General features: G+C 31.5%; 1 protein-coding gene across 1 annotated transcript; it reads right to left on the reverse strand.

Moving 5' to 3' along the window:
* Positions 1–10,095: 10,095 nt before the first annotated feature.
* LOC134717652 (tyrosine-protein kinase Src64B-like) lies at positions 10,096–16,195 on the reverse strand. The gene is made up of 6 exons (XM_063580148.1): positions 15,982–16,195; positions 15,379–15,453; positions 14,596–14,849; positions 13,432–13,588; positions 11,433–11,564; positions 10,096–10,571 (listed from the first exon to the last, which is right to left on the reverse strand). Exons 1-5 carry the CDS (start codon positions 16,193–16,195, stop codon positions 11,542–11,544), a joined length of 723 nt encoding a protein of 240 aa, XP_063436218.1. The 3' UTR covers positions 10,096–10,571; positions 11,433–11,541.
* Positions 16,196–17,037: the final 842 nt, after the last annotated feature.

Genomic DNA, 17,037 nt, shown 5'->3' on the forward strand with positions numbered 1-17,037 from the left:
CATAAGACTCATCAGTGACGCTCAAATCAAAATAGTTAAAAAGCCAAACAAATACAAAGTTGAAGAGCATTGAGGACCCAAAATTCCAAAAAGTTGTTAAACGATTGTTAAACGATTTGTTAAACGATTTGAAGACATTTTTATTTTTCCAAATTTTGTCATTATTATTGATTAAACATGTTAAACTAGATAATAATATTGCAATATAAAAAAGAAGATGTGGTATGATTGCCAATGAGCATGATAAGACAGCTATCCACAAAAGACCAAAATGACTCAAACATTAACAATTATAGGTCACCGTTCGGCCTAGATGCACGTGTTTTCTCTATATGAATCCTTTCACGACCCTATACCAGATATTACAATCCAGTCGAAAAACTCGACTACCGTTACTTTTACGCTATTCTTTTGCGATAATTTCCTCGATATACTAGACTGACCCACCTAAGGTTATATAACATTTAGGTATCCCCTTAAGATTAACAATTGACTTTCTACACTGTTATACACCTGTTGGAAAATACTATAATCTTTAAATAATTTTAATAGACGAATATGTAATTTTATTTAAACATAATTATATTGAAAATTAACGATAGAAATAAACTTTTGTCTTCAATCCATGTCGTTACCTATAATTTAAATTAGAAAACATAAACACACTTTATTTATCGATTACGAAATAGAAAGAAAGTAAACTATACAATCATTCGATATCAGCGACTTTTACGGTGATAGTATAATAATTTTTAATCGACCATAGTTATTTCGCAGTTCCGAAAATTTAACATGTACATGTATATCTATTACTATAAAATTTAGTTAATGAATGTATCTATATTACAAAGAGTAAAGAAAATATGTGATCTTAAAGGGTAAATGAGCACAAAAGCTCCTTCCATCTTTAAAGACCCTAATGTCATAGAGGAGTTGTCTTGCCTCCATGACAAATATGTTGTCGTTCCAGCTGACAAAGTCTCAAACAATATTGTTTCTGTTTGAAAGATACACTACATTGACTGCCTGAGTAAGGAACTCGGGGATAAATAACACACTTGGAAATCCTACATATACACTAATTACGCTTACGAAGCAGGAGATCCTGGAAAACCACAAATCGGTTCAAATCTCGTTGGTGTTATTCCAAAGGAGGAAGACCAGGATCGTCCATACTTATATTGGATTCCTCAGCTTCACGAATGTTGATAAGGAAAGGTTTATTGCAGGTTCTTTCAAGTGTTCCACTAAACCCCTTTCTAAAATTCTCACTGCCATACTCACTGCAGTCAAAGAAGGACCTCAGGAATATTCCGAAACGGCATATTCAAGAGATGGTGTTAATCAGATGTGGATACTTATAAATTCAAAAGAGTTATTGGTGAATTTACAATCTCAATCATTAAAACATTATACCAACATTACAACCTTTGATTTTCCAACTCTTTATACCACTATTCCATATATCAAACTTAAAGCTCAACTGAAAGAACTCGTCAGCTTATGTTTCTTTAAAAAAAAATGCACTAGACGTTTTTAATTTCTAGTTTTGGGCTGGAATTCAGCTTACTTTGTGTAAAAATCATACAGAGTCGAAGACAAAATATACCGACGAGGATATCACTGTCATGCGTTCTTTAATTTGGAGGTTTGGTCTTCCAACAGACTATTGGAATCCCAATGGGTACCAATTGCGCTCCTCAACTTGCAGATTTGTTTATATGTTCCTATGAAGCAGAATTTATCCAAGGGCTTGTACAAAAAGGAGAAAAGAAATTAAACCAGTCTTTTAATTTCACCTTTCGGTATAATGAGTATGTACTGTCTCTAATTAATAATAGTTTCAGTGATCACTTACATTTAATATATCCAAGTGAACTTGAAATTCAAATAATACCGACACAGATAAATCTGCTTCATATTTAGACCCTTTTCTAGAAATGACTACTGATGGTAGGTTCAATATCAACATTTATGGCAAACGCGATGATTTTAATTTTCCTATGGTCAACTTACCATTTTTGTGTAGCAACACCCCAGCGACACTAGCATATGGAGTATTTGTGTCTTAATTGATACGTTTCTCGTTCATCAATTACAATGAAGTACAGTAAATTAAAAGCTATAAATAAGTCAACCGGACCAAAAAAGGTCAAATGTCCACTTTAGGAGTTATTATCCCTTATAGTAAATTTTTAACAATTTTCAATATTAATGTAAATTTTGGTAAGTTTCTACAAAATAATTGCCGCTGTGACTTCTGGGCCAAATTCATTATAGATATTGATAATTATAAACAGCAAGATTTTTCAGTAAAAGAAGATCTACAAACACATCACCAACACTAAAACACATATTTCTTTCATGAATCCATCTGTGTCCTTTGTTTAATATGCACATAAACCATGAGCGGCACAGGCTAGTTAGAGCCTCTACTTATAGTTAAAAGACTACTAAAAAATATGCGAATTCCTATAACAAGATGATACACATATGTCATGTTATTGGTCGAAAAAAGAAAGAAAATGTAAACAGATACAAACTTAATTTGAAATATTAGTCAGATCAATATGCCTAGAGGATTTTTAAGGCCCTTAGCAAATTTTATTTTCCGAAGATAGGGAAAATCATCATTGAATGCTTTTGAAAGCACCAGCCTGATTGTTCAAATGATAAAATATTTCGAGGTGTGTTTATGAATGAGAAAACATGTAATAACACCTGTTGTTTAATCATGAATAAATTATCACTCTTGTACATCAGATCGTATCACCTATTGATCTTATATAACAATTACTCCACTTTTATCATTCATTTAGAAGATCACATTGTGTATATATATTCTCGATAATAGAAGGAGAATTGTAAAAAACAAAGTTATTAGTTATGTAATTTATAGATGAAAGATTATTTCTTCAGAAATGTTTGATATCCAACAATTGAATTTGGAAACGTAAACTTTGAAATTCAACACTAGAAAGATTTTAAATTATTTTAGCTATGTCACTACATTAATCATCCATATTCTGATACTCTATTTACAAGAAATTATAATAGAATACAAACACCTTCTCAACCAAGATGCGCCTCACACTACTAAAACATATTAAACAACATGATGTAGGGATCGCTACTATCAAGTGCAGAACAAGCGCAATATTGAACTTGTTTGAGAAAAAAGGCAATCATCAGTGACCATTAAAAATATGCATGTCGTATTAAGATTGATCAACATTGATTAAGCTGTTGAATGTTCTTGAGTTCTGCCAAGTCTGATTTGCTTCGTAATAATTAATACAGTTTTACAGACGACTTTTGCTGTTTTTTTTTTTTTGTTGGTGTTAAAAGTTACTGAAAATTCCATTATCAATCAATGGAAGAACACAAAATATTAAATAAAAACATGAAAAAATATTTTACCTATAATTAGAATTATAATAATTAAACACAGTGAATTCTTTAATAACGAAATCAAAATGAAGCGAAACATTTAATTATTCGATATCGAAAATTCTTCACTTAACCATAACTAATTCGCAGTCTACATGTACTTGTATATCTATTACTATAAGATCTAATAAACGCATATAACTATATCACGAAGATTTAAAAATCAGTGATTTTTGCAGAGTTAAGTTCTATAGACCTAAGGAAAAATGAAGGAAAAAAGACACATTTACATCTGAAAAATCTACAAAAGACACCACAAGAGGCAGTCCACTCTGAAAACATCGAAACTTTATTGGTACAGATTACTTCAGATACATGCATTGTGACTGGAATTATATATCAGCAGATGTGGTATTTGTGCCAATGGAAACTCTTCATCCTAGTCACCATTTATAGAAAATAAATCATTATGTGTCAAAGTACGGTCTTAAAAATGGATCATTGTGTAGCTCACACCGAACAGCAAGCTATGAAGGGTCAAATAAATTACTAGTGTATAACCATTCAAACTGGAAAACTAACGATTTAATCCTAATAAAAACAGAAACGGGAAACACTTGTAAAGAACAACATGATCAACAAACGACAACTTCTGAACATCAGATTCCTAACTTTAGACAAGTGCAAACAATTGCAGCGGTAAACTTTTTTTTAATATTTTAAATATATTAAAAGACAAAATATGCGATTTTTGTTACGGTAGAAATTAAAACTTTGAACAGACACAAACTGACCTTGAAAGAAAAGTCAGATCCTTAAACTTGTAATAACACTCTACACATTTATTTTTTTCGAAGGTGCAGAAATCCATTAAAGCTTTTGAAAACACCAGCCAAAGTTCAAACAATAAAATACTTGAAGGTGTGTTTATGAATACGACAACATGTTATAAAACATGTTGTTTAAGCATGAATAAAAAAAAAGTTTTCAATGTGTTTTTAAGGGTTGATCTGAGGTGAAATGTAATTAATATAAACATTTATCATAATGTAAAGTGTGGTTAAAATCAAATAAAATTGTGTATTGGTCAGATCTGTACACGTTCTATTACAATATTTTGCATTTTCTCTCTATTCGAATACTTATTGTACGGCTGCTACTCTCACTTATAATTCAATTTGAGCTCTACAAATTATAGCTATACAAATTTCAAACTTTTCGAAATGTTTATTCCTAACGAGATTCTTCATAATTTAATACTACCCAGAATGTTAAGAATACCTATTCGGATTTACTTCAATTCTGTAAGAAAAAAAACCATTACCAATGCGCTTATAGAACGCTATACCTCTCACATGATGATTTATATTCCGATTGGTTTCATCTTCTGCTCACCTTCTTTGAACTGTTGTTTGACCATTCGTTACTTTTCCATGGTCATGGAGTTGTCTTTTGCTTTTGGACATATTTTGTTAATTGTGATTAAGTTTACTTAAATTTCTTTACCCTAATTTCAATATCTATTTATGATATTATGATTCCAATCAATAACTATTTGAAATTGCGACTGCATAAAACACCATGTAGAACGCCACTTGCGAATGAAATTGGTATTTGTTTCTTTTTTAATAACTGTTAGCATTACAAAATATATCGAACGGTAAGTACTTATTACAGATATATTCCCAGAAAAGAAGAAGTAGTTCTCCATTGTGGTGTTTTTCTAGAAACTCCAATGATAAGTTCCCGTTTCGCTTATTATGAACCAAAATACTTTTCGGCGGCCTATCATAGTTTTTGTAAGGAAGTGAATTGCACAGAACCAACCTGCATTCAATGTTTCCTGTTTATTTTCATTCTGGTACGCATATGTTGCTTCTGAAGGGGGTAAGCCATTCATTGACACATGCCTACACTGTAATTAACTACTTCACATATCATTTTGAATTCTACATATGGAGTCTCGATATAAAAATACATCAGCAATTACTAGGAAAGAAGGGGGTTACCGATATGCAGATACATGCTGATGTAATTAACAAGAAAATACACCAGAAAAACAAAGAAAATATAGGGGAAGAAACATACAAAAACGGCATATTTTGATTTTTCTATTTCGTTGGTCTAAAGAATTTAAAAAAACAATCGACACGATCCTAAATTGTACGACGAATCCATTGGTGTACATAAAGTTGTTAGTAACCGTGCTTGTTTTCAAACTATATCCTCCGAGAATTTAAATTTGAGCAGGAAACTAACAAATATTCGGCGACCTTACTGATGTCTTCTGTAACGTTACCACAAATTATTCTCTTTAATGATGTCGTTTTGTAACCGTACAGTACCGTAACACAAACTGTGAGTGTGTGCAACACATTGTCTTTAACATTGCAAATGGTAAAGTGTCAAAGAATAATCAGGAAAAAACTGACTTAAAACTAATTTCTGCTGCAACAAAAGCAATTGCCATTTGGCAAATTAATGTACTGCAAGTAAAATAAGTTTCTAAAAATATAAAAATCCTATATTTCATATTTCTACCACCCATCTTAAAGGCTAAAAACCATCAAGTTCTGGAAGTACCAAGAACAATGAAATAACGTGTATAGATATCAACAAAAATGGATTATAAAAGACTTCATGGGTAGAAACAAGAAACTCCATTAATTCATATCCCTTGGTTTATTGACTAACTAACTCTCGCATACTGTTGAATCAGTATAATTTGTTAATAATATTGCGTGGTGATGTCTTAAGTAGAGATACACCAACATAAGTTTATAGATTTAACAATAAACTAAATGCTTGTATAAGAATTCGGCATTTTTCTAAATCAAATTTCCACCAAACTTTTAAATTCCTATTTGCGGAAGAAAACTTATAAGTCATTGGTTTTTCTATGTGATTCGTGCATGACTCGATTGTTTGTTCTACTTTATTGAGAAAATCAAGATTATGCAAAACCATCTAGTAAAGAAGGATGTCATTCGTATGGAATATCACACTCATGTTTTACAAATTTTTGTGATTAAAACAATGCACATTATAATTGTTGAAACATATAGATTGAATATATTTTAGTTGCATTGGCAAGAGATGTCGAAATTCAAACAACAACAAGTAATACTACACAAGAAGCTGTTTCTCGGTACTTAAATTCAAGCTTTACAAAAGTATGTGTGTTTAATTCTGGTCTGCATGATACGGGTCTACCGGCCGTCACAGATTGCCTGTATGTTAAGAATGTAAATTACTATGTTTCATTGGTCTGCACATGTCATAATGAAATTTGGATTGCGGCGACAGCAGTTAGAGGCGACAAAGATTTACCGCAAAAATAATCGAAGTATTCATCTTTGGAATAAATTATATAAAGAAATGTTACGTAACATGTTTCCTGAAGAAGGTTTTATGTTTTATACAATCGATTTCAAATCTCACTAAAGCACACAGTGATAATGTTCCTCCACCAATAATCTGACTGCTACGAATTAGCATAAATGCGACGCTTAAAAGGGGTGTAAAACATCAAAAATAGAAAAATCGAAACAAATCCTACTGACTTAGCATTTCAAAAGCAGATTATACAGAACGTCTCTCCATAAAACATTTTAATTTGAGTTTTGCGTATAGGCTAAGAAAATTGAAAAAATGCAACTTGCTTTTACCTTTAAATTCCATAGGTCGATTTCGGAAACAATCTCCTTCGTGTGTTTTGATTAGGCTGCTTCTTGTTTGTTGAAAATTGGACCAGTGCATCCTCAGGGTAAAATTTTTTTCCATCAGATCTTAAGACTGCTCGACTCGTGAACGTATGGTTTTTGCGAAATTTTCTAATCGTCAATCTTGGCTGAATTTATATAAAATCTAAACTATATAACCCGTTTCATTATTTTCTCGATATAGGAAAGAGGACCAAAAAAGATTTGTATAAAGGGCAACCGTATTACTTCTTATTATGCAAAATAAAGTAACATTAATATTTCAATACATTAAAGATATTAAATCTCTAACTCGTTGTGTTCCACTAAATTAAGTGTTTGATTTCTAACACAATTTCATATTAATATTCTTATAATTGTTAAACAGTTAATTACTAACCTTATCTTGCACTGTATCACAGTTTTAGAAATTAACATGTGACGTCATGTTTGTGGCGTTAATCCAGTCGTGTGAAAACCCGTTCGGGGTTCTGTTGAGCTGTTTTTGTTCGCTGTCCATAGGTTGTTTTACATTTTCTTTTTTATTTTGTGGTTTGCATGTCAAAATAAGCAATTGAACTGTTTATTTTTGCATATATCTGTCTTGAATGTTCTTGTATTTATTTGTACTGTATTCCCGTCATGTCATGTTGTCATTTTAGTGATATATTTAACTTTGCCATACGAGCGCGAAGTTTAGTTAGTCACAAAACCAGGTGCAACCAACATTTTGTTATGTCCTGTACACAGTCAGGAAAATGGCACATGTTATCTGATAGTTGTTTCTGTGTGTGTTGTATCGTCGTTTGATTTTTGTTCACTTCAGTGTTCCTGATATTTCGTTGTTTTCGGCTTATAGTTGATGTGTTTCCCTCGTTTCTTGATTGAACCCAGATTAGTTTTCTCTCACCAGAATGATGACTTTTGAACAGTGTTATTCTACTTTTACTCTTATGTGTAAAAAGAATATTAATCTATGTCTATAAATGTCTTTTGATAAGGTTAATATGTAGATTTATTGACTGATGTTCACTATGAAATAGGTGAATACAATTATTCATTCAAAATCTCATTCATATAGAAAAACCTACCTAAATTTTATAAATATGGTATTGAAGAAAACAATAAATGTTTTGATAAAATGTCCTTTATGAAGATGGATTTGATTATGTCTTAATCTTTATCTTAAATGCTTAAACAGGTATCGTTAATGAAATGTATATATGATCAACTAATATAAATGACAAAAAGGGACTAACTTTTTATATGTTATTGATATTGTATAAAAAAAATGTGGTATGATTGTTAATGAGACAACTGTTCACACGATACAAAAATGACACAGACATTAACAACTATAGGTCACCGTACGGCCTTCAACAATGAGCAATGCCCATACCGAGTATTCAGCTATAAAAGGCCCCAATAAGACAATGTAAAACAATTCAAACGAGAAAACTAATGCCCTTATTTATAAAACAAAATGAGCGAAAAACAAATATGTAACACATAAAAAAACGACAACCACTGAATTACAGGCTCCTGCTTGGGACAGACACATACATAAAAAATGTGGCGGGGTTTAACATGTTAGCGGGATCCCATTCCTCCCTCTAACATGGGACAGTAGTATAACAGTACAACATACTGACCGAACTATAAAAATCAGTTGAAAAACGTTGAACTCATCTGATGGACGAAAAAACATGACCTTGGTTTGCTGTCTTTAAACAATTGTATTGTCGAATAATTGATGTCACTAAATTATACAAAAATTGGTGACTATGTTGAACGAATCTATCCCATCAAACTAAAGATAAATTTACGTCTGCCTCATACATGTATCTTGCCATACGTCTAGACATTGACAATGAGGGTCGGTTGAAAACGACAAAAGAGATTATTTCAGCTTCCCAATTGTGAGTTTTCAAATCTATGTAGCAACATTTCAGAAGCACCTGCATACTAAGTATACTGTATATCTTCCAAATGAAACGATATCACCGGGCTTGTAATTCCTATCATAATTGTCTTGATAACATTGCTGCTCCAAAGGAAGCTATTAAATTAAGTGTTCAAAATGGTGAAGTAATTTTTTTAAATTTTACGAACAGTATCTCGAGTTATAAATAACCTCTTCGAAGATGAATCGGATATCTTCCACATGTCGTTACTGCAATACGCTTCCCTACCGAACTACCGAAAAAGACTCCTTACTGGATTTCTAATAACATTAGCAACACGACGGGTGCAACATGTAAAGCAGGATTTGCTTTCCTTTCCGGAGCACTTTAGATTACCCATAGTTTTTGGGTGGGGTTTGCGTGGCTTATTATTTAGTTTTCTATGTTGTGACTTCTGAACTTGTATTTGTCTTTCATGTTTTTTTTTTCATTTTTCATTTTTAGCCAAGCCGTTAGTTTTCAATGTATGAGTTTGACTATCCCTCTAGAATCTTTGTCCCTCTTTCAGAGTCTTTACATGTATCTTGAAATACCTTTTTCCCAACATTTGTTCAAGTATGTCATGTTTAACAGCTATTCATGCGGAAGATTACAACATTTTAAGAAGAGACTATGAGCAATTACGCAATACAAAAGTAGTGTAGCAGTATTCCTATCTTCTTGCAAATGTGACAAAATAAAAAACGCAACAGCTACATGTATCAAATTGAAAAAAAAAGGTCACAGTAGTAGATTACACCTGTCGATATATCAAAAGATCTCTTGCTGGACTTATGACGACTGAAAGATGTTAATCTTTTGATATTCTACTATGTTGTTTTTTGTCATATAATTAATCTATTGCGAAGTGTGCATAACGAGTTTTCTTACATTTCTATATTTTTTGAAAATGTATTTAAAGATGTATGACTGACATTTACAGTACTGAAAACAACTTTTTCTCAACATAACTGAACACAGACATACGAATAATTGTACTGAAAACATAGGAATAAGAAATGTAATGATTGATTAATTTTTATACCGGTACTGTATTTGAAGTGGCATTTAAATTACATGCAAATGTTGTATAAATTCCTGGTAGTGATATATAAAACAATGAATATACAAAAAAAATGGTTATACTGCTAAATAGATGTTAAAATACATGCATATGTCTTATGCAGTCCAGAAATATTTGAATAGACATCTCCTTTCATGTTTGAAATGTTAAAAGAAATTGTCCCGCTGTTTTACAAGGAAAACAAAATAATTTATTTGAATTCATTCAGTCACTTACACACGCTATCATCATCGTCTAACTATTCCACTTCATCATATCCATGTTCCGTACCAATGTCATAACGACAAACATAGTCATATAAAAATTGGGATATCAACTCAAATGCTACTCGAGCATCGGGATCTTTGAACCAGCACGATAAAGCATGCTCATAAATTTTGTCGGGACAACATTCGGGTCTTGTATGCCTTAATCCCCTTTTTATATTTTCAAATACTTCTGGATCTTTTAAGTCTGAAATACAAGTCATTGTAATACTTAATAAATATTTGTGAGATGTATATTTAATAAATATACACAAAATAAGAAAATATTTTTTAATTTCTATTAACATGATTGAAAATTGAGACCATATGAGATTATAACTTATAACGCACATTAAGACCTTTAAAACGAGCACAACGGATACTGCATTGTCACATAGAAAAGGCCTTGCAATTACAAAAGGTTAAACAATTAAAACTTTTCAGACGAAAATGAGTTAAAAATGGAAATAGCGTGTAATCAACTCCAGTTATTTGATTTCAATACAATAACAAGCGAGTCTTTGGTGGGTTTTATATTCCTATTTAGATTAAACTGATATTCGGATTTAGCAATAATCATTTCCCACAACTTGTTAAACCTATATGTCTTATGGTCAACACAATCATTGTGTTGAATAAGAAATTCCGCAAATCGTTCATTTAGTCTTTTGCGCTATCCAGTAAGACGTCATATGCTCTTTTCCGTTATCAAACTTTAACACTTGACATTATAAGACTATTTGTACGCTTCGGAATGTAATAACTTTTCCAAATGTGTCAGGTGAAAATTTTATCTTTTGTATACTATAGAAGACATCAAAATTGTATGTTGCCATGGACGATGTACAACGGCATAGCATATTGGAGTCATCAATGACCTTACGAATAACCAATGTAAATTTCGCTATATATCGTCTGATAATGCTGATTACGCAAAATGCATTGATTGTGTATTCTAATGCAATATCGTTGGTTAGCCTGCTTACTATACTAACTGAACCACAAAATCATTATCTAATTATTTAAAAAAATATAACTTATTAACTAAGTCTAATTTTAGTCATTTTACCTTCATAAGGTTCTATGCAGTGTCCAAACACTTCCATTAATAGTATTCCAAAAGACCACACATCAGATTTGGTGGTTGCTTTTTTCCCTTCGATTATCTCTTGTGCCAATCATCTAACTGGAGGAAAAGTACCTGGTTAAGATATATATTGTGTTTTGTTAATTTAATGTTCTATTTTAAACTTATGTTATGTACGTAAACTCTGCAAAAATATGTTGCAATCATCTCTATTTGATCTCAATTTCATTTTTGGCACTTGCAAAAGGCAAAACAAACCGCACATAATCTTCATTCATAAACTCTCAACTTTCATAATTTTTCTTACGACTCTGGTAATTCAAATTGTTAGTAATGACTTCTCCGCAGTTTCATATATTTTTGTATATTGACATTTTTTAATTCGAACCATTCTGTCCAAAGCATGATTTTAACGTTCCACATTTAAAGCATGCTATCTAACATTAGTTTTAGAGGAGCCATCATTTAATTTCTGTTAATCAGGACTATCAAAATTTGAGACTTTATGTTATATTTTCGTAATATTTCAGCTTGGACAAAAATCAATACCTGCTAGATTTACCAGCTTACAGAAGAATGTACGGGAAACTATTAATGTCAGTATACATTAGTTATCGGTAATTCGTATATTTTCCCTTTCATCTTGATGGCTTATATTTTCGAGAAGCAACGTACTGGCTGTATCACTGACAATATTAGGCAATACAATGCTTTACGTCATAACATTGCGTGACGTCATAATTACCGATAAACAGAATAATAGGTAGTTAAGTTTTTGATACTGACTATATCATGTTGAATATCTTAACTCGCCCTAACAGGCTCATCTAGATATTCCACATGATATAGTCAGTATCAAAAACTCAACTACCTATTATTCTATATATATTAATACAATTTCAAAGGATATGTGGTGTCCGTCTATAACAGTAAACCAGTACAAGCAAAACAAAAATTACAAACAAAAAAGTAAGAGGACAGCTTTTCAGCCTATACATAAGCAGCAATCAAGGTACCAGATAAAAGGTGATCCTTGCATAGAACTGATAATTTTAAATAACACAAAATTGTATGAATTTATTTTTGAATTAGGGTTAGATCTAGCATGTTTCTCAGATATAAAGTGACTTAGTTTGCGTTACAAAAATTTGATGAGTGCATTATGGTCTAATGTTAAAACACACGTAGTATATTAATCTCGCTTCAATAAAATATCAAAAAGATATCTGTTATTTGACCAGTTTTTTTGTTCGCTGTCTTTCATGTCATTTTCATCCAAATGTATTAAAAATGATATCACACTTAATTGTTTTTCTACAATTTAGATACATTGCTACTATGTCTTAACACGGAAAGTAGATGTGACTGTCAATTAAACGACTCTTCACCAGAGACAAAAGAAGTTGGTATGGACGTAAAGTAAAATTCAGTAATTTGGTCTCATTAGATTGCATGACATCTAATTTGAATTTAAAACCTATAAAGTTCAGTCTTTCTTGAAATTTCCTAAACCCAGGCGAAAATGTAAGACACGTTACTTGTTGTGCCTTCACCTGAAAAAAAATACTTCGTTTTTAAATCATCAGTTTGAAAGTTAAACGATATTACTGAAACATAGAAACTTACAAGTATAAGCCTTTTATTATAATGTTAACACTAATCGGGTGGAGTGTGTAACATACGCCAATCACTACCGACCTAACGGACACATGTGTAGTCCGGGAGAAATTACTATATATTTACTGCGGTCATATAATTATTTAACACGCAGACCGAAATTGAAGAGAACAAACGAAATGTGTGAACACAATATTTTGACTATTTACAAGGGTTATAGGGTTGATGCTATAAATGGTGTACACCAAAATGTTATTTGATGTGTTTGTATAGACACATCGTATGGATTAACATCAGAGATTATAAGATTCGTATCGTAACGCTTTGCATTTGTATATCCAAGCTCGTTTGATATGTTACTTACGTCTTCGTTTGGGATCTATAGTAATGTCGTTTACCATATGAGCAAACCTGAATCCACAAATTTTTGGGTTCCAATTTGATCCGAATAAAATATTATCTGCTCTCAAATCGGAATGAATTATCTCCCTTGATCCTAAAAAAGTCATTCCGCCTGCAATCTGGAACGAACATATTTAAATGTCGAATTACGCATGTTACGGTTTGTTTTCTATATCACTTAATATCTTCATTGAATCAAAAAACTTATATCAAGACCATCTCTGAATGGCTGAACATTTCAAGATTGTTCGAAAAAAAGGTATCATACTAAATGTCTACCAAACTTTCATGTGGTGCAGCATTGTACTGTTTTCATTGGTTTTCATGATTACGAGTGTCAATGGTTAATTTACGAATCCGAAGCTCTGTTCCTATCTTTAATTATATTGAAGCTATTTTTGTATTTATATGTATAGTGACGGTCAATATAACACAATCTTGCAACATTCTTGATTTATGACGTCATGACGTCACATATAACAACCGTGGAGGAAGCTTCACAGCAAAATAAAAGAAAATGTGCAATTTTGACCGGAGGTTACAATATTTTCCTGGAAATTGCAGATGATAATATTACAAGAAATCGTATGTTTAATGTTCAATGTTTAATGCAATTAAAGGTTACACCAAAGTAATACTGAACCCTATTGATTTAATACATAATTATATTATGTATAGATTGGTGACTTTCAATCAGTCATTACGTAATATATATCCTGTAAGATGATATCGATAATCGGACTTCGTCCTCGGTCAACATAATATGAACATGTTCCTGTATAACATATGACCTTGTCAAAAGTCAATAGTTGATCAATGTTTTGCTGATATTTTCATGTAATGCAACCGCGGTTCCGTCGAAATCATTATAAAATATTTATAACGTATAACTCAGGAAACTTCACACAGGCATATTTATAAAAAGACATGGATTAGATAAGACATCAATTAATCTGGTTTTCCCTTGAATGATACATGATTGAATATATTTAAAGTTATACAACTTTATATCAATAACCAATTTATTAACAAAATCAAGATAATATCGGATAAGGAAAGATCGAGGGCGAACTAAAACATATCTACTTCGGATTGAAACAATGTAATTCTAAACTATGACACTTACCTTATACATTATTTCTGTCATATACTCCATAGTTGTAACTTTTGGTACAGGTTCATTTAATATAATCTCTTTAAAGCTGTATTCTGTTAGATACTCCAAAACAAGAAAATATGAATGTTGCACTTTGCTAACTCCTATCATTTTAATGACGTTTTCGTGAGTTGCTTTCGTTAAAATGTTTGCTTCCTGTCGACATACATCATACTCTTGATCAGTATTTTTCTTGACGGCTACTTTAGATCCTTCAAATGTCGCTGTAAATAAGAACAGTCTATTGCATAGTATAAAATATATAAATAAATAACTAAAACAAAATACTATTGCGAACAATGTTAACTATGACGAGCTGCATCAAACATGTGCAAATTATCTCTAATTCGGGCTAATGAAAAATCATGTCAACCACTCCGGCACAAAAGGTCAAGATCTTTTTTTATTGACAATGTGTCAATGATTGAAATATTTATGGGAAATTCACATAATTCTTGAAAGCAAACAACCCTTCCGTAAACGAGAGATGTGTACCGTGGATTTTATATATTGTTCTGTTTACACTGTATTTAAAAGAATGTAGATGTTCCTGCTTTTTATAATATTTCACTATTTATAGAGCTTTGTTTATCGAGATTCAGTGATTTTTCAGACTGGCGCTTTATTCTGAGAAAATTGCAAAAAACTACAAAAATACCATTGAAATTACCTTTAACCCCTTAAAAACATAAACATAAACCTTATATTATTAATTGGATTTTTTTGTTACGTCTGCACGAGCTTATAACATACCCCTCCAAACTCGTTCTGAGCGACCAGTTTTACTGTACAGATGAAGTGAAGATCTTTGTATCTCCAAACACAAGTCTACAACAACAAATGTATTAAAAATGTTCAACCATTTAATTTTTTTTTTAAATTACTCAACTACTAATTTTCAGATATTTTTAAAAAGTAAGTACTCATAGACTTTTTGCAATGATCCATCCTGGTTCTAGTTTGTTCAAGGTACCAGTCTTGTATTACAACTCCAGTTTCCGGTGCATGTCAAAACATGGAGGGAAACAAAATAGTGCATTTTTTTTACAGAAAGTAGAAAAAAAATGGATTGCGTATCTTTTTATTCTTCGTGGCAAGACCCCCTTTTTTTCGATTAAATCACAATTTCACATTAGTACATACATGATATGAACATGAACTTTTTTCTATGTAGCATTGTTTATTTTTTTATTTTCAAAGATCAGCTGTTTTGCATTTAAGCCTATAGAACAGTCAATTACAAGACTGCAATCTCAACCAATTATGATACATAATTGTATCTTCTTGAAACCGCATATACAGCATATAGCATTAATGTGTCTGGCGACAAGAAAATGTCTGTTTTTAGTTTCTCACCTAAAGACTTTAAATTTTTGAGTTCAGTTATGTGGCCTTGCGTATCGTCAATTTTTCCATTTGGTTTGCAAATATAGATTTTGCTTTTAACTTCAACTGATCCAAGTTTCTGAATACGAAATACATTTGTATTAAATAATGTGATGCTGAAACTCTGCAATGTAGCCTTTGTTAGCTCTAATTTGTCCTTGATGCTAGACAACTCCTTGGCCATATTTTCTACTTGTTCTTTTTTTTCATTTGAACAGTCGTTGTTTTCCATTGACTCAAGATATTGATGGATTTGTACTAAAGATTTTCTAACCTTTAGCAGTTTTTTTTTTCTGTGTGGAATATGAGTGCATTCGTCTATTTTAGATGCTAAGTAATTTTTAAGCACATATTCCAGCTGCAACACTTTGGATTCAATTTCTTGCTTGACCTGTCCAGTATTGTCTTTTATAGCATACATAATTTCATTTTCTTGAACTATAAGTTTTTTTTCGTTTTGTTCATTCATCTCTATCAACTCTTTCACCTGTTTTTTCACATCTGTACATTCATTTGATAGTTCTTTGTACAAAAATGACGATTGTCGAAACTAATCGTTATCACCTAGATTTTGACTTTTCCTTCTATATATCTCGTAACCTGTGTTTGCAAAAATAACCTCATGCTGTAACGAAGACTTGTTACGTTTATGAGCATCTGCACAAGTCATACATAATGGCTCAGAGCATTCCATACACCAGGCAGTTGTGCTGTTTTTTTTCTCGCCTCTTATGCAAGTTTCGCATGGTGATTGCACTATCAGTTGGTACCTACACGAAAAAATCGTTAAGCTGTATGAAACTTCCTCATTTGTATAAAGCTCATATTAACGTGTCTCTGTATTTTACATTGTTTTATTATTTTTTATTTTTTCATTGACACTGTTCACTTTGATTTTACACAAGAACTATATTACAATAACTTATATTCAACATGTTCACGAAATGTGTTAGATTCTATAAAATTATACATTTTTCAACCGAAAAACGCAGATAATTAAAGAAAAGTTTTAACAGAATGTAAGAA

The sequence above is a fragment of the Mytilus trossulus genome, chromosome 5 (genome assembly GCF_036588685.1).
Source record: "Mytilus trossulus isolate FHL-02 chromosome 5, PNRI_Mtr1.1.1.hap1, whole genome shotgun sequence".
NCBI classification, from domain to species: domain Eukaryota; kingdom Metazoa; phylum Mollusca; class Bivalvia; order Mytilida; family Mytilidae; genus Mytilus; species Mytilus trossulus.

Coding starts and splice junctions, on each gene's coding strand:
- LOC134717652 (XM_063580148.1), bottom strand. CDS start 16,195: ATGGCCAAGGAGTTGTCTAGCATCAAGGACAAATTAGAGCTAACAAAG. Junction 15,454..15,981: donor CAAAAATTTAAAGTCTTTAG/GTGAGAAACTAA, acceptor TTGTTGTTGTAG/ACTTGTGTTTGGAGATACAA. Junction 11,565..13,431: donor TATAGATCCCAAACGAAGAC/GTAAGTAACATA, acceptor TATCTTAACCAG/GTACTTTTCCTCCAGTTAGA.